The following is a 19,744-nucleotide window of genomic DNA, read 5'->3' as shown; positions in this document are numbered from 1 at the left end:
TCTTTACAAAATAATGCCAGTCCATGTTGAGCTTAGTTAAGTTAAGTTAAGTTTGATCTGCTGGTGACTCTGGAGCAGGGGTCACAACCCTTACAATAAAAAAAGCAATTTTTGATCTTAAAGAAAAAACAATATGCCTTAAAACAGTTTCTCGACACAGATGAAGCATAAGCCACCAGCGTTGGTGGTGAAAGCGAACAAATATGTCTACACACTATTACATTTCTTTTTTTTTTTTTTTTACTATCATTGGATTTGGAATCCATAGCTAGACTCAAGACTAGTAGCTGCTGCTATTGAGGTCCACCAGATCAGGACAAAATGTTTGACACACACTTTAGTTGTGTTGATTGATTGTGTGTAATGGCTACACATTTTCACAATTGGAGAATGTTAGAATCACTAAGGCCTACAACAATGATAAAATAAAATGTTCAAAAATAGCAGCTATTAATTTCCATATAATTTTGAAGCAACTGTTCGAATTACTGAAGAGCACCCTGCAGCTCTGGAACTGCAGGTTGCCTACCAAAATTATTAGGATTTATCGTCAAGGCTCCTAGAATATCTGTGGCAAATTTAATGCCAATCCGCCCTATAATTGTCAAGATATTTCACTCTGAACTACTAATGTCAAACTGATGCTGGCACTATAAAGGAAAAGTCAGGGGATTGCCAACATCTGTAGGATTCATCCTCTGGGGACTATCAGTGTGTGACCCAAATTTCATGCCATATAGTTTTTTAGGTATTTTAGTCTGTTGGACTAAAATGGTAATGGGGCAACTAACAGACATTGCCATCCATAGAGCCACGCTGCTAGTGTGAATAAAAAAAGCCCCAAATCAAACACAGAGACCATCTGCAGCTTGCATGCAATAATTTAATTATTCCAGCAAAATGTGAATCACAGGATGTTATTGTAGCTTTGACGAAATTGTTTCATAAGAGGGCATTTCCAGTAAAAGATGTTACATATGGAATGGCATGCTGCACCAAATGCTTTCAGCATACTTGGAAGCGAGAGGAAGCCAGTGAAGAAATCTGGAAACTCTGCATGTCTTATTATGTTGTTTATTGTTTCTGAGCATCAGCTTATTTGCTTCCCAGAAACAGTGACTACAAACCTGGAGCTCCCTGCAATTGCAACACAAAAATGTAAAGTATGTAAGGGAATGTTGGTAGAACAATAATCCCAACTGCACTGTAGCATCTGTCTTTCATTTTTAGTCGTAACGTAATCTAAACGCACCAGTGGATTTATTGTATCCAGGGTGGCATATTAACTGTTGTGTTCCCGAATGGTTGGTGATTTCAGCAATTTAAAGCAAGGCACAGAGTGGAAAAAAAATACTCAAAAACATATTAAGAAAGAAAAGGACCAGAGGCGCTGTATCACTGTTGGGGATTTTTCCTTCTGTGGTGTATTCCTGTTGTTATCATGCAAAACTGCCCAAAAATATGCAGCATGATGCCACATTGGGATATTTCCAATGCTGATGTTTTGAAGTTGTATTAGCATAAAAACAGCAGGGGCCCACCACATCAGAGGTAAACATCAGTATTTAATGTCAGTTCCTCAGAATCAAAGAGTGAGTGCTTCTTTCTTGAGCCGCCATTATGCACAGAGGTCCAATAATCCTGCAGGGTCAGAAACCCATTGAAGAATAGAGAGGCAGAAAGGCCAGTTTATCCTCTGAGAGATCGTGCTGCAGTGCTTACATATGACATGTTTGACTCATGAACATGGTTTTACAAATGTGAAAGAATTCACCCCTTTCATTTTCAAGAACAGGATTATAATTCTTATCATACATGATTTATTTTGTTTGTTGTTGGTGTGTGGTGGCTGGATATCGTGTTTGTATTTCATTCTCAAAATTAATAATTTATGACTATATTTCTGCCTTTCTACTCACAAAAACTACACAGTGGATTAAAATTGACTGGAGAAAATTACCCTATTATTTGAAAATTACTAATTGTGTATTGAAGGTGAAATTCATTGTACCCTCCGTGCTTTTTGAGAATGCGCAAATACTGTGTTTGAAGTTCCTCCTGTCCAATATTTCCATTTTACTGGCACATAACGTGCACATACAACACTGTACTGCAGGTAACAGTATGCACAGAGAAAAGTATTACAATTACTCCTTTAGCACCACTTGCTGATGATGTCTGACGCTGAGTTTTTTCTGACATGAATTGAAATTGAAGACCGTGGTTTCACCGAAAAGCTCACTTGTGTCAATCTGTGTAATTGTGAAAAGGAGCAGAAACAGTGCTGGTCAACTTTCCTGGAAACAAATTAAATAAAAATAAACTTTATTTTTAAAAACAGTATCTTCTAATCTGCTGTGTGGCTGGTGTGGTTAAAAAAAAAAAGTATTTGGATGCTGAATTATGATGATTATACCATTAATGATTAATTAATCAGTGTTATAAAGGTATTGCTAAAGTGCTTTACAGGAAACTAAGTCATGGGTTATGCAAATTCTGCATAGAAAATGTGAAAAGGTTAAATGAAGTACTTCGTGGAAGAGTTGAGTTGATAAACTCATGATTGGTCCACAGGTCAAAGGTCAACATGCCTAGGAATTATCATTTAGAGGTGAATGAGAGCAGCAATCCTGGAAATTTCCACTGGGAAGAGAAAATTCCCCGGCAACATCCCCCGAATCTATTCCTTGTCAAAAAACAGCAGAAAGTCCACATACACACACACACACGCACACACACACGCACACACACACGCACACACACACACACACACACACACACACACACACACACACACACACACATGCACCCAAAAAACTAGTGGTGTTTTTTAAAGGTCCACAGTAGTTTCTCTCAAGTGGTTGGAAAGAGAGGGGGAAACGAGTGAGTTGCAATCTGCAACTATACCACTGTCCTCCGGGGGCGCCAGAATCAACACTAAATAAAAGTTTGTTGTAGAGGTTTTAAAGTTTAAAAAGTACTACTCATTGCAGAAAAGTTGCCACTAGGACTTTTATACAATTCTAGGAATTCTAAGGAATTATTTATTTGAATTATTACTGCATGCTTGCATGTGTGCTCTGTATTTGTCTGTGTCTCCTCTGTGAAAGCTGTGCTTTCTCTTCTGTGCTTGTCCAGGTCTCCATGGCTGACAGATCTTGTGGTTCTGTCTCAATGGGGATACCTGAAGTTGCTCAGTGTCCTCCTATTTTTGTCATCAAAATCTGGATATATTGTGGGGTTTTATTGCTGGTCCATTCTACAGCCTGTTCAAGATGTCCATGGTGGAGAGGAGGTTGTTGTGTCTCACCATGTCTGTGATCATATATAGAATTTGTAAAGTCACAAGTAAAGCTGACAGGTAAATATAGAGGAATAAAAAGCACAATAATTCTATAATATAATGAATTGTAATGCCATTAAATGGAAATATTCAAGTAAAATACAAGCAATATCTCACATTTGTACAGTAAATGTACCTGGTTACATTCCACACACACACACACACACACACACACACACACACACACACACACACACACACACACACACACACCACTCTCCCCAGTGATCTGTGGGAGAATGGTGCATAAATATATTAAACTGCTTGCATCACTTTGCTGTTTTTGTTTGCCATCTCTTATCCAGAAGCTAGCTATATTATTTATTTTGTAGATTTCAAAAACAGATTCAAAAATCTCATTTCAGATTAGAATCAGCTGAGTTTTCCCTGATGAGTCAGTGAAATGTTTCTGCACTTTAATATTGTCCAGTGTCTCTTATATTTAAAAAGTAGTGATATTTCTCAGCTTTCTAAGCTCCTCTGTGGCGTCATTCATATTTAATGCAGTCTTTGGTGAGTGTCAAAGTGTTTGACCAATAGGCTGCAAGGAGAGGCGGAGCTTAGACTGTCATAGACACGTGTACCGGGAAGTAGGAAGTAAATACAGAAGAAACGAAGTGCCATTGGAAAGAAGTGAGTAAACCTGAAACTAATACCAAAAATGACCGATAACACAAACTTACTGTAAATGTAACTTTGCCGAACGAATGCATGTTGTTTCATAATACCACAAATAGAGTTTGAGTGAAATATAACTGTGTTGTTTTATAATACCGTGCGAAGCAAGCATTTAAAGTTAGCCGGCAGGCTCTCATTTACAGGTTAGTCACGTCAGTTACCTGTATACATGATGTACTGTGTGTGTGTGTGTGTGTGTGTGTGTGTGTGTGTGTGTGTGTGTGTGTGTGTGTGTGTGTGTGTGTGTGTGTGTGTGTGTACTTCTGAGTTAGATGTTTATGTAAACAGGTCAGTTGTCAGCTCTGAATCCACACACTCATAACACATGCACACTGTAAATGCATTCAGCTCCACATTGGAAACTGGTTCCACATTTATGAGATGAATAGTTTGTAATATTTGTCAGTTATATTTAACATATGAAGTAGTCAGTGCTCGATGCATTATAAAAGTGCAACTCTGTGGTAAATATTCCCACGGCATGTTTTTTTAATTCATGTGGTCATGAAAATGACATTTGATGTTTACATGAGAGCACTTTCTACAGCGTACACCAGTAAATATTTCCAAACATATTTATTTATTGCAGATGAATGTGAAAAGTCTCCAGTTAAAGCTCCTTTAAAGTGAGACCCTGTGAATTTGATGGAAGAAAAAAAAAAATCATCTTCCTACAAATGAAAGGCTGAGTTTCTAAGCTGAAAGCCTGACCTTGGTTCAATTCAACACTTACATACTAAGTTTTTTGGTGCTACAGTTTTACTTGGTCTGGTATTATCAGTATCTCATGGTGGCTAATGTTAACAAACTTTAGGTAGATTAGGGACATGACTCCTTCAGTTTGTTGACTTTATGACTCTTCTTATGCTACATTTGATTTTCTCCAGTAAAAATGAATGGGATCACAGTGGCCACTTTTCAGCAATGTGTGATTACCACAAATAAAAACTATATTTATTTACATGATTGCAGTATGAATGACAAAGCGATAATCCTAATATTCACAGCACCTACTGTACAATGCATTTATTTTATGAGACACTTACATGATCAATGTATTTTAGGCTGTATTGATATACTAATTGAGAAGTGATGGGCCAACCCCAACAGGTTTATATGCAAATGAAACAGTCCAGGACATTAAACTCCTGAGCAAACAGGATTTGACTCATTTGTTCTGCTGTGTGTTGAAACAAACAGAGCGGGTGTGTGTCAGACTGTTAATGTGAGGGCTTAAAGGCACACAGCTTGACCAAGAGTCAGCTTAAGTACATGTACCCCTGTTTTTGTATCTGTTTGTTCTCTTGTCATTCCTGTTTATACTTAGGAATCGAAGATCTAAACTTCTTAAAAGTGTATACTGGCTCCTGGACAGGGACAATATTTGTTTTAGTCTTGTAGGATTATTTAATAGGACAGCAGTTGGTGGACCATTTGAATCCATCCATTCACTCAAAGTCTTTCTGGAAAGATAAAATATGTGCCACATCTTCCAGTATAATGTGAATGTGTCATGGTGTACGTTTGAGCGTATGTGTGTTGTTTGTCCAGGTCGGGCACCATGCTGGAAGGCTACAGCCCTATGACCCAGGCCCTGCTTGGGACTCTGTTCACGTGGGGTATGACTGCTGCCGGAGCAGCACTGGTGTTTGTCTTCTCCAGTCGACAGGTATTGAAAACCAGAGCCCAACAAACAGAGCTTGAGTAAACACGTCACACATTGTTTTAAAGGAACATTTGACCTTTCAACAAGTCTTTCAAATAAGATACCACTCCCATATCTGCACGGTAATGATGTGGATGGAGCCAGCAGCTGGTTAGCATAACTTAGCATAAAGACTGAAAAGAGATGCTTGTACAGGTAGGTGGACAGAGCCAGGCTGGCTTTTTCCCCCCCTGCTTCCAGTCTTTATGCTATGCTAAGTTAACCAGTTTTGGGCTCTAATTTCATATTTAACAGACAGACATGAGAGTATCTATTGGTCTTCTCGTCTCACTCTTGGCAAGAAAGCAAATGCCTATATAGTGTCATTCTTTAAATGTGGATGTTACATAATATCTGCACAGCCCACATAGTGAGAGAAGCTCCTTAGTGGAGCAGCTCAGTTCAGGCACAGTATTGAGTGTGGGTCATCTGCGTTTTGGGGCTGCTCAGAGACCTACACACACTCACTGTATGTCCATAAAACAAGTAACAGACTTGAAGTGTAAAATTATGCTTTGGGACCTTTGGCTGGAGGAGCTCAGCTTTAAGTAATACATTAAAAACAATATTTGTCAGATGAATCAGTGACAGTGATAGATGAAAACAGCACGTAAGTTAACCACATGTTATCTATGTTAAAGGTCCAGTGTGGAGGATTTAGTGCTATCTAGCGGTGTAGCTGCTGATTATAACGTCCTCGTGCTCACCCTCCCATAGGAGAAACTACCAAAGCGTGGAAGGCCCTATCTAGAGCCAGTGTTCTGTTTGTCCAACTTGGCAGACTCCGTAGAAGAAGGCCCGCTCCCTCTGTGGCCGTGAAACACCCAAAAAACACGAGTTTGGTTTGTCCGTTCTGGCGTACTGTAAAAACATGGTGGTTCATCATGTCGGCCTTTATTTTAGGCGGCAAGCAACATATACACATAAAAAGGGCTCATTGTAAGGTAACAAAAACATAATAATTCTTATTTTTAGGTGACTATACACTAATGAAAACATACCTATGAACATTATATTCCATTTCCGCCAGTAGATCCTCCTATATGTTACACACTGGAACTTTAACAATAGCATGTTTCTAACTTAGCCATTCAACCTTTGTTGCCAAGAGTGTGTTACAGTAAATCGCATGAAACCCCTCTATTGACAAAATAGTGTTGCTCTTAGATTGAGCGTTTTTGTTATGGTTGAGCCTCTGACTCTCAGGGCATGTTGCATTTTTGCCAGTGAAATTAACAGTAAGAGGTTTACAATCTCTCTTGTTTGGTTTGCCCTTTTTCAGAAGCGCATCTTGGATGGAAGTTTAGGCTTTGCAGCTGGGGTGAGTTTGATTTTTTTTTTAACTAAACCGCACTCACGCACACACACATACAGTGCAGGTAGGAGGATTCTGCTATTCACTGAAGCAGGCTGAGTTTCTTCCAGAGACGGACAAAGCCTGACACTTCCAGATGCCACATTAATTCATAAAGGTTTGTGATAAGTGTTCCCCTGAAGGAATTCTTGGCCTTATCATGTCTAAAGAGGTATTATGCCATAATGTAAAATGCATTCCCTAAACCCCTCTATCTGACTCTTACAATTACACTGTTTGATTTCCCGAGGGGGAAACAGTTCACGGCCAATATTTATCAAGTGTCTCAGAGTAAGGAATCAGTAGCAAATCTAAACTGGAATAGCAGTGTGAAGTCTCAGAGTATTAAAATAGAAAATAGTACAATTACATTTTAAGCCTTTTGAATATATGAAAGTTATCTTGTACTATATCTCTTCTGGGATTCTTCTTATGGGAGCTGCATAGCTGTTTTAACTTATTGCAGAAGAGGGAACTGATGGGACAGATACACGCATTGTGTTAGGCCACAAGTACAACGTGTAGAACATTTATTTGATTTTAAATAACAATGGGCTTCTTTAAAACTGCATGTATTTTACCCCTTGGTGGCAGAACAAGCTGCAATCGAAACATTGACATATTATCACCTTCTACAGTTTCCTATTGACATTAGCATTCATGTGGAGTTGTGTTTCTGGCCACATGGCAAATGTCCATTGTTCATCTCTGTTTTAGTCTCCACCTTCTACTGAGAAAAATGTCTCATCACAGGTAGTTTTGTGGTCATTTTGAGACTCGAGGAAGTTTACAGCCTGCCACGGTGTCACTCTGTTTACAATGATGCAGCTAAAAAAGATGAATGCAGAGATTCGACTGACAAATATGCACGTCGTCTCAAGATCTTCTCAACTGATGACTTGAAACATAAAGTTTTTAGGGGCAGCCCAAGTTGTTTGGTCCATAAAATGTCAGAAAATTGTGAAAAATGTCTTGTTTTGTCCATTACCCAAAGACATTCAGTTTACTATCAAAGAGGACTGAAGAAACCAGAACATATAGACATTAGAAGCTGAAACCAGAGAATTTGGACATTTCTTCTAATAAAATGACTGAAAATGATTAATAGAGTATCAAAAGAGTTGGCGATTTAATAGTTGACAGCTAATCGATTAATTGACTCATTGTTACATCTCTAATGTTCATCAGCTAGTTGCTAACTTTGTCAGTATGCTGTTTGGTCCTTTGCAAGTGGTGCACAGTGGCTGTATCTCAGATTCTTCAGCTCCTTCTGGAAACAAGGTTTATTAGAGCAGCAGGAGTGAGCCAAAACAACAGAGCTGAAAGACAGGTAAAGGCTCTGACGGCTGAGATGAGCTGCCAAGTCAGGCAATCATTTTGTGTGGGTTGGTCAACAATAGCAACCCCTTTCACATTACACGTAGTAATTTGATCCATTGATTAGTGCAGTTGAAAATACATTGAAACCCTCTTGTGGCTGATTCTGTCCACAAAATCCTACCTGCACCAGGAGAGTCATGAATAGTTCACATACAATTATTGCTCCAAGTGTAGATAAGCAAAGGACACATCACAAACAATGTCAAAACATTGGCACAGTTATTAATGTAGTTGAATATTAAAGCTATGGGCCAATGAACTTCTTAATTAAGTGTTCCAGCTAAAAACGATACGGAACAGTGCTGGTGTAAGCCCTTTCAAAACCAAAAAAAGTCTATACTTTTTAAAAATAGTTTCAACAACATTTATGTGTTGTTTAATTAACCTGTGTGTACTTAATTTTTGTTAGCTAAACATTAGATCCGCAATTCAGTCTTTTGAATGTGCTTGACTGAGAAAAACATCTTAATTAATTAGATTTTACAGTCCTTTGCATTGTTAAATGATAACATTCATTTTCAGAGAACTTCCACCCCTTGCACGTACGCAGCTTCACAAATGAATGTCATATACCCATGTTTTTATTTCATTTTATCTCGTTTAAACTTTAATTGCGATTCCTCGTTGCAATTCTGAGTTTGTTGATAATTACAGGCCCAGATGAGTGCTTTGATAAGACTAATGCCACATGATGAGAGACTGTCCACGCTTCCTTAAGAAAGAGAACGGCACAAAAGATAAATCTAATCTCGATCGGCCCTTATCTCAGTTATCTAGGCTATGGTCTTAACAGCTTTTCAATTACATCCCAGGCTATGCTCATGCTTCCTTACAATAAAATGAAATAAGATATAAACAGAGGAGAGCTGAGGGGCGTTTCTGTCAAACATTGGCTCAACTTTTTTCCCCCAATTTTGTGAGTAGCATATCTTCCCTAGATATATTTTAGATTAACTTGGGCACTCAGCATGAATACTATGAATTATTAAAACAAATTGGCAGAATCTCTCCAATTTTACAGCCTGATGTTGGCATAATATGCTTTCACAGTAATTTATTTTATTAAGAACCTAAATTTTTCATACTCTTCCCTGCATATTATATGTAGGTTTTGGCCTGATCATTCTTTAGATAATATAAGTTATTAGTATTAGGAAAAAGTAGATCTACCTTTGGGCATACTATTTCATTTTTGTTAGATCATTGCACTACCTTCTTCAGTTTGGTTTGTATTACTGTAAGTTTATGATACCTATTTGTGAACAAATGGTAAGAAATTGCCTGTACTAATAGTGTGGAGGACTGTGTTGTACCTCTGACATCTGCCTGTGCCAAGTGGCAAGTTTGCTGCTCCATGTGGCTTTTATATTGGACAAATTCAACTATTCAGCCATATCAGTTTCTGAGAAAGAAAATACCTGAGGGAGTTGATTGATTATGGAAAGAGGAGGGGAGCAGATCGGTTCTCCCTTCATGCCATTTTCAAAGAAGAATGTCCTGACCTGCCTTGGGATTGCTCTTTGGCCACAGATTGACTGTGAAAGATGGTAGGAGCCATTTTAAAGAACGAGGCAGACACTAAAGAAGGGAATGTTACACAGCTTTAAACAATGGTGCTATTTTCAGTCCTGGATAATGATCAGCAGGAGTAGAAATGTCTTTTATTTTCTTTAAAACCACTTCTTTCCTACCCTTTTGCTCCATAATTTCCTTTTTTTTTCATTGTGTAAAGCATAACGATTACACACATGCGATACCACAATTTATAGTCTGCCAAGCTTTTACCTTGGTCTCAAGTCTTCTAACAAGGAGTCTCACCTGAGGAGGAATTCAGAAAACTTCAGGGTGACTATGAGCAAGACATCATTTATTTAATGATGAGGTGTGGTTAACCCCACTCCTGAGTCTGATGCTCTCCTTTGGTATGTGTTGTAGCAGTTTAATGAATTCCACCAGCCTAGTCGTGATAGTGATAGTAAAAGAAACTTGAAGTTGGAGGAGCATCTCTTATGTATTTATTCCAACACATCAAGGGTTTCTTTTATTGATATTGTCTCTGATTCTCAACATAAAAGACAGGAATGTTACTCTTATATATACCGTTTTGAACTCTGCCTCTAAAAACTTTTTTCTGACAGTTTGGTATGTTGGAAGGCTCTAAATAAGTAAATACCCATGAACCTTAGCTGCCTTTTCTTTGGAGAAGAAGCCAGAGAGGTAAAACCAGTAAAATAAATGAACCAGTAAAATAAATGAAAAATAATAATTCAGGTTTATTGTTGGAATATTCATTCAATATTGACCCAGAATCTCAAAGTGAAATGGTAAAATGCTGTGCATTATCAGGTTTCTACAAATTTCATTCATTTCAATTTATTTTAAGCTCTTTGATTGGATGTTTCTTACCAAAATACACATTGAGAGATGTATTTAACTCCCCTCCTTACAGTGTATGAGTATATTGGGCAGTTTGACAGAGGAGAGGCAGACAGGAAATGGGTGGAGAGGGAGGGGGCGTTATATTATGTGGCGTCTGCTGTAACCATTCAACTATTTCTAATTTCATGTTTATAGAAAATGTAATTACTCTGTCACAGACCTTCATCAGTCAAATGCATCTTTATGCAGCAATGGAGCCACAAGATGCAACCGCCAATCGAAAGTGTCAAAACACCCTAAAGACAATTTAAAAAAAACTAAAATACTACTATATATAGTATATATATAAATAAGACAATGATGGTCAGACAACAACCAGTCTATGTCTCATTGATGATTTATCCAAGCCTTAGAAGTGATGCAACTTCCAGACACCTAATATCGTTTTTACAATTCAATGTGTCTGACAAGATGTATTTTTTAAATTATTGCTGGCAAGTAAGATGATCTTACTACATTTCTGACTATTTCAAATCAAGTATTCTCAGTACAATTTGTACATGTTGATGTTCATTAGCACAATTTAACACAATATAAAAACAAATATAAAAATATGGGAATGGTTATCTACTCATTATTCATTTTCTGATGACATTTGCTTCTATATCTATGCACTTAAAGATATACTAATTTGAATAACAATTTTGAAATGGCATATTGGAGAGAGAGAGACAGAGAGAGAAAGACTCATCAGTCAAATGTTACGGCAGGTAAAAATCTTGAGGTGACTCATGAAGACTGCTCAGAGATGTACAGAATAATTGCTAGTAAGATGAACAATAGGTTAAAAAGTGAGAGGAAAACCAACAGCTAATGGTCCCTACTGTTGTGCATATGCAGATTTCATAGAGCCAAAGACGCAATGTAGTAGACTTGGTCACTGCCCGTCTCAGAGACAGGGCTGGTGCACTTACTACACTCTATATTGAAATACTATTTCATATATCTATTGTGTTCACACTTACCCTGCAGGACAGCCAGTCTTCGGTCCTGCATGACACTTTAAAGTCTAACATGGAAATTCTAATGGCGTGTGTGTGAGGCTCAGTGGGTGTTCCATGACCTCCGTTTGTCATGTTTTTTGCATCTTATGTGATTCAGATGCCATCCTGTTCCCATGCTTTACATCTGCTGTCCCCCTAACTCACACGCCCTGAAACCAACACATGCAAACACACACAGAGATTCAGATACAGATGGACACACGCAGACATGCCACACAGGCTTTGTCACAGCAGAAAATCGCGTCATGCTGTCCCAGAACAGAATGTCTTTCAGCTGTGATAGGCAAAGAATAACAGCGTATGATCGTTTCTTTTTTTCTGTATCTCTCTTTATATTTTCTTTCTTCCTATCCATCCAGTCCCACCTCTCTTGGCATGTTCTAGGGGCAATGGCACTATTTATTCTTGGACAGTGTTAGAGAAAGTAGTTAATGGGAATGACGTTAATGGGCAACATTTAAGCCCCAATCCTTGTTTCTTTAAGTTAATATCCGAGAAGATTTTTCAGGGCTCACTTGGTATAACACAATAATTCCTCCGCAGACAGTTTATGAAGGTGACTCCAGCTGTCTGTTACGAATTACATTCATGAACAAACACTTTTCATTGGCTGACAAGTTTTCACCGCTGTGTAATATCGTCACACTACCTGCTGCACTGGAACAAACTGTTGCCAATGAACGTAATCCGCCCGATATTGTGTTTCCTTCAAAAAGTATTAGCCAACATAAACCAGTTGTGTTACTGTAGATGTTTCCTGTCCTGGTGACTGGAAGACATAGCAGAACACTGGATCAGTGATCATTTTTATTTCTCAACAGACCAGAAACACACCTCCCAGAAATTAAATTTCCATCATCAGAAAAAAAATGGTACCGAAGTTCTTGGTTCCTATTTATCAGCAAAAAAAAAAAAAAAACCCCTTTGGCTCTGTTTAGCTGTATTATTATGAATTCTGTCTCCTTTAGGATTTAGCACAGCATCACTCCACCCACAAAACCTCTGTAGAAAATTAGTTTTTGCATTAATATGCATTGAGAAAAAAAAAAGCTTAAACAGCAGTCACCAATGTGTGTTTATTGCGCAACAGAGCTCTAATACCACACATAATATAATAATTTAATAAAATCATTGGTCTGAGAACAAATGAAGACATTAATTAATACCACAGTCTCAACATGTGTAAATGGTTATGCGTGCATGATGTTCTATCTATATGGCCTGAATCCACATGACACACAGATGTACATACATAGACTGAGAGCAGACAAACAGCAGTGCCAAAGCGTCACATATGCACATTAATACAGACCTCTAATATGCAGGCAGTAATAAATGCTGCTCTAGATTGAATTTGCCAAAAAAAGAATGAGTGGAATGTAATTTGTGCGAAGATCATTTTCATCAGCCTAATTCTTTAACCTTGTAACAGCATGGTAAAACATTCATATCACAAGGTGCCCTTACTTCTTTTCTGGAGCTGTATCTTTTGCCTTTCATCGGTGGATGACAATTCCACAGTTGTCATGGAGATGGTTTAGTCGTTGTCACTTGACCCTTAAAATATGTAGTTTTACTCATGTGATCGCAAAAGTCATATATGGAGGGAGATCATGAGCTCCATGAGTGAGCAAACTCTATCAACTCATGAAGCCCATGAGATTTGGCAGAAAGCTCCGGCAAACCAAATGAGTGGGTCCTATGTTAAGAATTTTTTTTTCACTGCAGCAACAAGGAACTCTCATTTTGGGATGATTCTGGCGGCCCTTGTGGACAAAAGTTAAGGGTTTCCATCACCTCGTTTCATTGATTTCAAGGGGAATCCTACCGAATCTGACCCCATGGCAGGCATGAAGAATAACTAAATAGACTAAATAGAAATAGAGAGCCAAATATCTTCTGACTGACGGTCTCACATGCTTATGTAGGTCATATAGAGGCATCAGTATTTAATTGAGACTGTTTCATAACCAGTTAAAAAATCCTTGTCATGTATGTTTAATTAATATGGAACCTGATGGCACTACTGTTGGAACCAGTGTCCACGGTAAGATATGTGGGATTTACTATTTTAGTCATAGGTTACACTCTTGTACACTCTTCTATTGTAATCACACATTATAGACTGTTGTTGCTGTTGCATAAAATATATCAATCTGAGCTCTTTATTTAAAAAAATAAATAAAATAAAACAGCAGGTGATCGAGAGCTTTCTCAGCCAGAATCAAAGCAATTACTTTAACAGTTGAGACTGAAGCAATGTGGAGATTGGCTCAGTTACCTGTGGCTGCCAGTAAAAAATACACTTAACTATAGTCTGGCCCATTTGATGTATTGAAGAATGGATGAAGAATCTGAACACGGCAGCTCGCCCATTCCAAAGAAAGTTACTCAATCCAAAACTTTTTTATGCATGTCATTTGCTGGCTCCAGCTGCCCAACCTTATGGAATACATAGATATTTTTATAATATTATTCATGTGCTGAAACAAAACAAATGGCCACTCTAACGCACAAAGGCTTGTGTGTCAGTGTTAGGGAGAGGGATTTGCCAATAAAAAGCATTTTACGTAATTATACCATGTGGGATTGTCTTAAGGTGTTATATTTCACAGAATTCAGCCCACACCATCCCCAAAAGGCTCTTCAGTGATTTTGGGCATTATGTGCACAGAGGTTGAAAACGAGCCCGAAGAAGCTATAACAGAGGTGTAGGCACATTCGCCCATGTGGGCATTAGTTCCGTTGCCATGCCGCTGCCAGATACATGTTGTGTGTGAGGTGAATGATCGTCCTGAGGGGTAGACAGTAGCTATCAGAAATACTTAAGCAGTGTGTAATAATGAATAGCTACTTTGTTTCATTGCATTTCAATGAGTTATTTCTGGCTTGAAAAGCAGCAAATGAGCCATTGCAGTAAGGTTTATAGTATTTTGCCCACACATGCATGCACATTTACAGAACATATGGACCCCACAGATGCTCCTATATTTATATTCTGTTGTATACAGAATATTTACAGTTCTCAAGCTAAGTGGAACAGTAAGGTTTGTTAATGTTCATCAAAGAACTGGAATGAATTCTTTACTCCAAGGCTTTACTTAATTATCAAGGTTTTGCTCATGCTCTCTGGGTTCATGTATAGAAATTCAAATGCAATTTTTTTCCAAACCTTCCACCTTTCCATGTCAAGTGTCTTTTCACTGCATGGAAATGATTAAATTAACCAGTCAATGCCTGTTCGCTGTGTTGAGAGGCTCTGAGGACATAGGAGTGGAGAAGCTGTGATTGAATGAGGCGTGGGGGTGAAGGAGGAATGAGGGAAGCAGAGATGGGGCACAGTTTTAATGTTCACTAAGTTGTTGAGAGGAAAATCTGTTTTTTTTTTTTTCATATACTGGAGTGTCTTACAGACAGCTGCAGTATTAGTTCCTTAGACATGAAGTAAAACTACATTTGTGCATAAAATATTATTATTCCCACATGAAAAAGCAGGATATTTGTTAGCTGAGTGCAAATCAAACTAACACAGTCATTCCTTGTACCATCCCCTGTTTGCATGTGGAACCAACAGAAGTGACAGAATTTATGTAAACATCATCCCTGTCATCATGCTCAGATACTGTTTTTTCTCGCCACTTGAAGTCAATTGTGAGACATTAATTATCTTTTGATGATGGAGAGCTGCAGGCTGTATGCCTTTTACAGCATACTTAACCAGCCTGCGGCTGTACATCCTCCAACTGGAAAATTGGCTGAATGTCACTGATCACATTAGTATTCAGAGATACTGTATGTCATGTTTAACTTTAATTTACATACCCGCTAGCAAGAGCACAGTGCTGTGGGAATAGCTTCCAGAGACTGGTTAGACTTATACTCCTCTTCCCATGGCATTTGTTCAGTAATCTCTGTTCAACTCTTTACTTTCAGATTAACACCTTTACACCCAAGTGAAAAAGCTGTGAGTTTGTGGGGGAAAGTCTTTGAAACAATCGGTGTCTGAGAAAAACCTGGCAAGAAAAAAAGTGAGAGACCATCCCCCTCCATTAATAGACCTCTGGACATGTTCTTTTGGCATTTAATCCCTAGTTGCACCAGGGGGATGTTTGATTGCACTTGACAACTTTTAGGTGTGAATGTGTGCAACTGTCGGAATAATACACTTTGTTGACTTTAGTTCTTAAGAAATTAAGGCTGATGAGACTTGTGTGGGACATTGTAGCCACGCAGCAGCATGACTATTGGAATGGCCAATGTTAGTCTGACCTATCTCAACTATTATTGGATGGACATTCATGGTTTTCAGAGGATGCATCGATTCAATAACTTTGGTGATCCTCCAACTTTTCATTTAGCGTCAACATGGGGGTCACTTTTTGCTTATGAGTGAAATATCTCAGCAACTATTAGATGACTTGCTATACAACTTGGTAAAGACGTGTAACAATCTAGTGCATCAAGTCAAAATTCCACTTTGTCCAATACTGGTTTATGGTCAAATACCTGCAAAAATGACATTCCCATCAGCCTCCACTGTGCTTATTAGCAAATGTTAGCATGCTAACACAATAGGCTAAGATGGTAAACATCACAACCATATAACACTGGCATGTTAGCATTGTAATTGAAAGCATGTAACATGCTGATGCATGCCCATGTTCAACCTCACAGAGATCCTAGCATTACTATATCTAAGTCTTGTTTAAAACTATTGGTATTAGATATTGCTGAGTGGACCTCATTTGAATCATTTGGATTTGTTTAAGTGTCTTTCTCACTGGCAATGGATTCAGCTGCCTCATGATTAAAGGCGTGATTGATCTGTTAAGTTTATTTCCTTTTTATGTTTTGTGTCATAACATGACAGCAAGAACAAAATCAGATTTCTGTCTCCCACATGAGTCACGCTCAGCACTCTCATTTCCTTCCATTTTATTTGGTGACCTAATTCTATGTTTACACAACCTGCAAAAAAACCCAACATTGTGCTTTAAGGGTGTCGGGAATAGTGTTTGTCACATATATTGCAAGCACATTTGACTTTCTAATTCTCAATTAAATTAAAAGCATTTCTACTGTTGTGCTCACATTGTATTCAGCAGTACTGTTTGAAGGTTATCACCTGCATACTTAGAATGCAAATGTATTTGACCTTCAAGTACGTTTTTGTGATCTTTCCAGGAAAAGACATTTTGTGTGCTCATTGGGCAGTCTAAGTATGGAAACAACCTGCACTAGCATATGTTATACAATTACCTAGCACAGTTAATGCTGCTTTCACTTAAGCAGATTTGTAATGCGTGACTTTGACTTTAAGTTGAGCCATTTTCCGTCAAATACTACTAGAACTGGCATTTTGGGTTGGCATTATAGCTCCTCTCTGTGTACTTATCCTGCATCAATATTCCATTTATATCAGACACAGTTTTCCCTCCAATTATTTCTGAAACATTGTAGATTTATTCTGTTTATTGCGTGTGATCTGTGAAAGATATCATATTGTGGGGTATGATGCATCTGCTTCATAGTGCTGTAGAATTACAATGTCAAGTTTTCTCATGAATAAGGATTAGTGGCAGGCTTTTCAACATGCAGAGTGAACAGCACTTGCTGCTTTTCTTTGACTCTCAATAGGATCACATAGTATTTGATCTGTACCTCAACAGATGATTGCCTCCTCCTTGGGTTTCTAGTGTCAGAGAACGATTTGTTAATGTATGTCAGATAGCTTTTGTTTTGTCAAACTTCTTGTTTTCTCAGAATGGAGAGGCAGGCGGAGCTTTGGTGCTATGATTTAATTGGGTTTGAGCAGAATTTGATTTCAAATATTGCAAGTCTCTCAGGGCTCAATTGACATTGGCTGCTACAGTTCTGTCTGCCATGCTGGTGTGTTATCATAATGAATGTGTTATTGGCTGCTAAGTACATTATGTTTTTGCTTTTCTGCACTGCTTGACTAAAATGTAACCACAGTTTATTACAGATGTGTTAAATGTAGTGAAGACTGAATCCTGTTGTGTGTGTGATTATTTTAGGATAAAAATAGTATTGTATTGTAAATCCTTCTAAGGCAGATAAGTAGTTGTTGTGTTAAATGCTAAAAGCAAGGTGAAATATACTGGAGAAGGTTGCAAAGCATACAGCAAATTACCATCAGGGGCACAAAAATTGGTATCATTGCAATTTTTCAATTTAGCTGGGTATTTCCAACGACTAGAAATATAAATGAGGTGCAGTTCATCTGATTTGAGTGAGCTGCTGATAAATACGATATAATACCACATTATGTTGCAAAGGTCTGAAAAGTCTGCTGATAAACGTTTTAGTTTGAAGGAACATCACATAAGAGGAAGGCTAAATGTGAGGGGAAATTACAAATATGAAACACAATGGGAGAGACTATTGTTAGATTATTGTTGTAAACGGGGGTTTTTGGCTACTTCTACCCATTCTTCCTGGAATAAACTTGCTGTAAACCAGTGAAACTCAGGAAAAACACAAATTCAAGCAGAAAGCCCCAGAGGGCCACAGAAAGTTCAAACTGTGTGGAAAAATAACGGCTGTTGCATTGCTACTCCTATGTAGGCCTGTCACGATAACAAATTTTGCTGGACAATAAATTGTCCCAGAAATTATTGTGATAAACGATAATATTGTCGTTCCGATACCATTTTCATTTAATATAATGATAATGGCATAATAATGCAGGTACACCTTTTCAAAGATCAATAAACTTTTATTTCTAAACAATATGTAATACTGGAACTGGAAGACATTTTAGATATCCACAAGAAATGAACAAAACAACCAAAAACAATAAATAAAATGGACTCTCAGTCACTGTTAACAAAAATGCACTTGAATAAAAACCAAACACAAACAAAAACAATAAATAAAATGGAAATTAAAAACCACACACTGCCGGCTTTTCGACTATACTAAAGGGCAGCATCTCTTTAGCAATGAAGCGAACTACACTGTCTGTGAGTGCACACCATTTTGCACTGTCCTGTTTGTACTTTGTTTGTCGACTAAACGCCCCAGTGATTGTGCACTGTTGGGAAGACGGAGACGGCCCATCTGTGGTAGTTTTTTTTCCCAGCTGGGAAAACTGCATCGGATGATTATGTTTTAGGTGCATATGCATGTTTGTCGTGCAAACGACAGGTGCATTTGCAGGTCTCCTTTAAAAGCCCAAATAGAGGCCTGTCCCCAATAAAGGCAGGGGGAGTTCATTAATTTAAGCAAATAAACGCCCAGGCTATTATTAGAAGTTTTACAGTATTTAATAGTTTAAATAAGTATTACTGGTACAACTGAAACAAATAATGGACAAGATAAAAGCAAACCACAAACTAAATTCCATTTGCTAACTAGAAGTGGCCTCAGGGAGAGAAAAAAATATTAGCAAAACCAAAATAATTCAAACAACCCTCAACAAAAAGAAATGACAATAGGTAGATATATTGCAATTCATCTGATTGGTTACGGCACTAATGACTAAAGACTGAAAGAATATAATCTTTATAGCACAAATTGCTTCACCGGTTTAGGGAGGGGGATGCCTCCTTGTTCAGTTCTTTGGTCTTACGGTTTACCAAGCTTTACATCTCTCTCTCTGTATGCGTTTGATAAAACAATGCAGCTGATTTTACGGCTGCTTTTCCCAGATGATAAATTAAAGAGTAAGTAATTAAGATTACTTTTTTTTCTGCAGCAGTGGTCAGTTGGCAATGACACACCAGGCGTTGAGGCTACTCGTATAAACTTCCATTACCCCTTTATATTATATAATATGTATTTTGTATTGCTTGAGCCCAAACACACAATTATCAGTG

General features: G+C 38.0%; 1 protein-coding gene across 4 annotated transcripts in view; it reads left to right on the top strand.

The window, feature by feature from the left end:
* The first annotated feature begins 3,902 nt into the window (after positions 1-3,902).
* The window catches only part of LOC127373479 (zinc transporter ZIP11), a 120,061-nt gene continuing 104,219 nt past the window's right edge, over positions 3,903-19,744 (top strand). For 2 of the 4 annotated variants that reach the window (XM_051417994.1, XM_051417991.1), the window contains exons 1-3: positions 3,903-3,976; positions 5,573-5,690; positions 7,009-7,047. In XM_051417994.1, coding sequence (XP_051273954.1) covers positions 5,583-5,690; positions 7,009-7,047 — 147 coding nt within the window. In that variant the 5' untranslated portion in view covers positions 3,903-3,976; positions 5,573-5,582. Of the gene's footprint in view, positions 3,977-4,045; positions 4,165-4,299; positions 4,310-5,572; positions 5,691-7,008; positions 7,048-19,744 lie in introns of those variants that run through there. The other 2 variants (XM_051417992.1, XM_051417993.1) reach the window with 2 other exon arrangements.

This window comes from Dicentrarchus labrax, unplaced genomic scaffold, assembly GCF_905237075.1.
Source record: "Dicentrarchus labrax unplaced genomic scaffold, dlabrax2021, whole genome shotgun sequence".
Classification (NCBI taxonomy): Eukaryota; Metazoa; Chordata; class Actinopteri; family Moronidae; genus Dicentrarchus; species Dicentrarchus labrax.
This window is presented reverse-complemented; position numbering and strand designations above follow the sequence as displayed.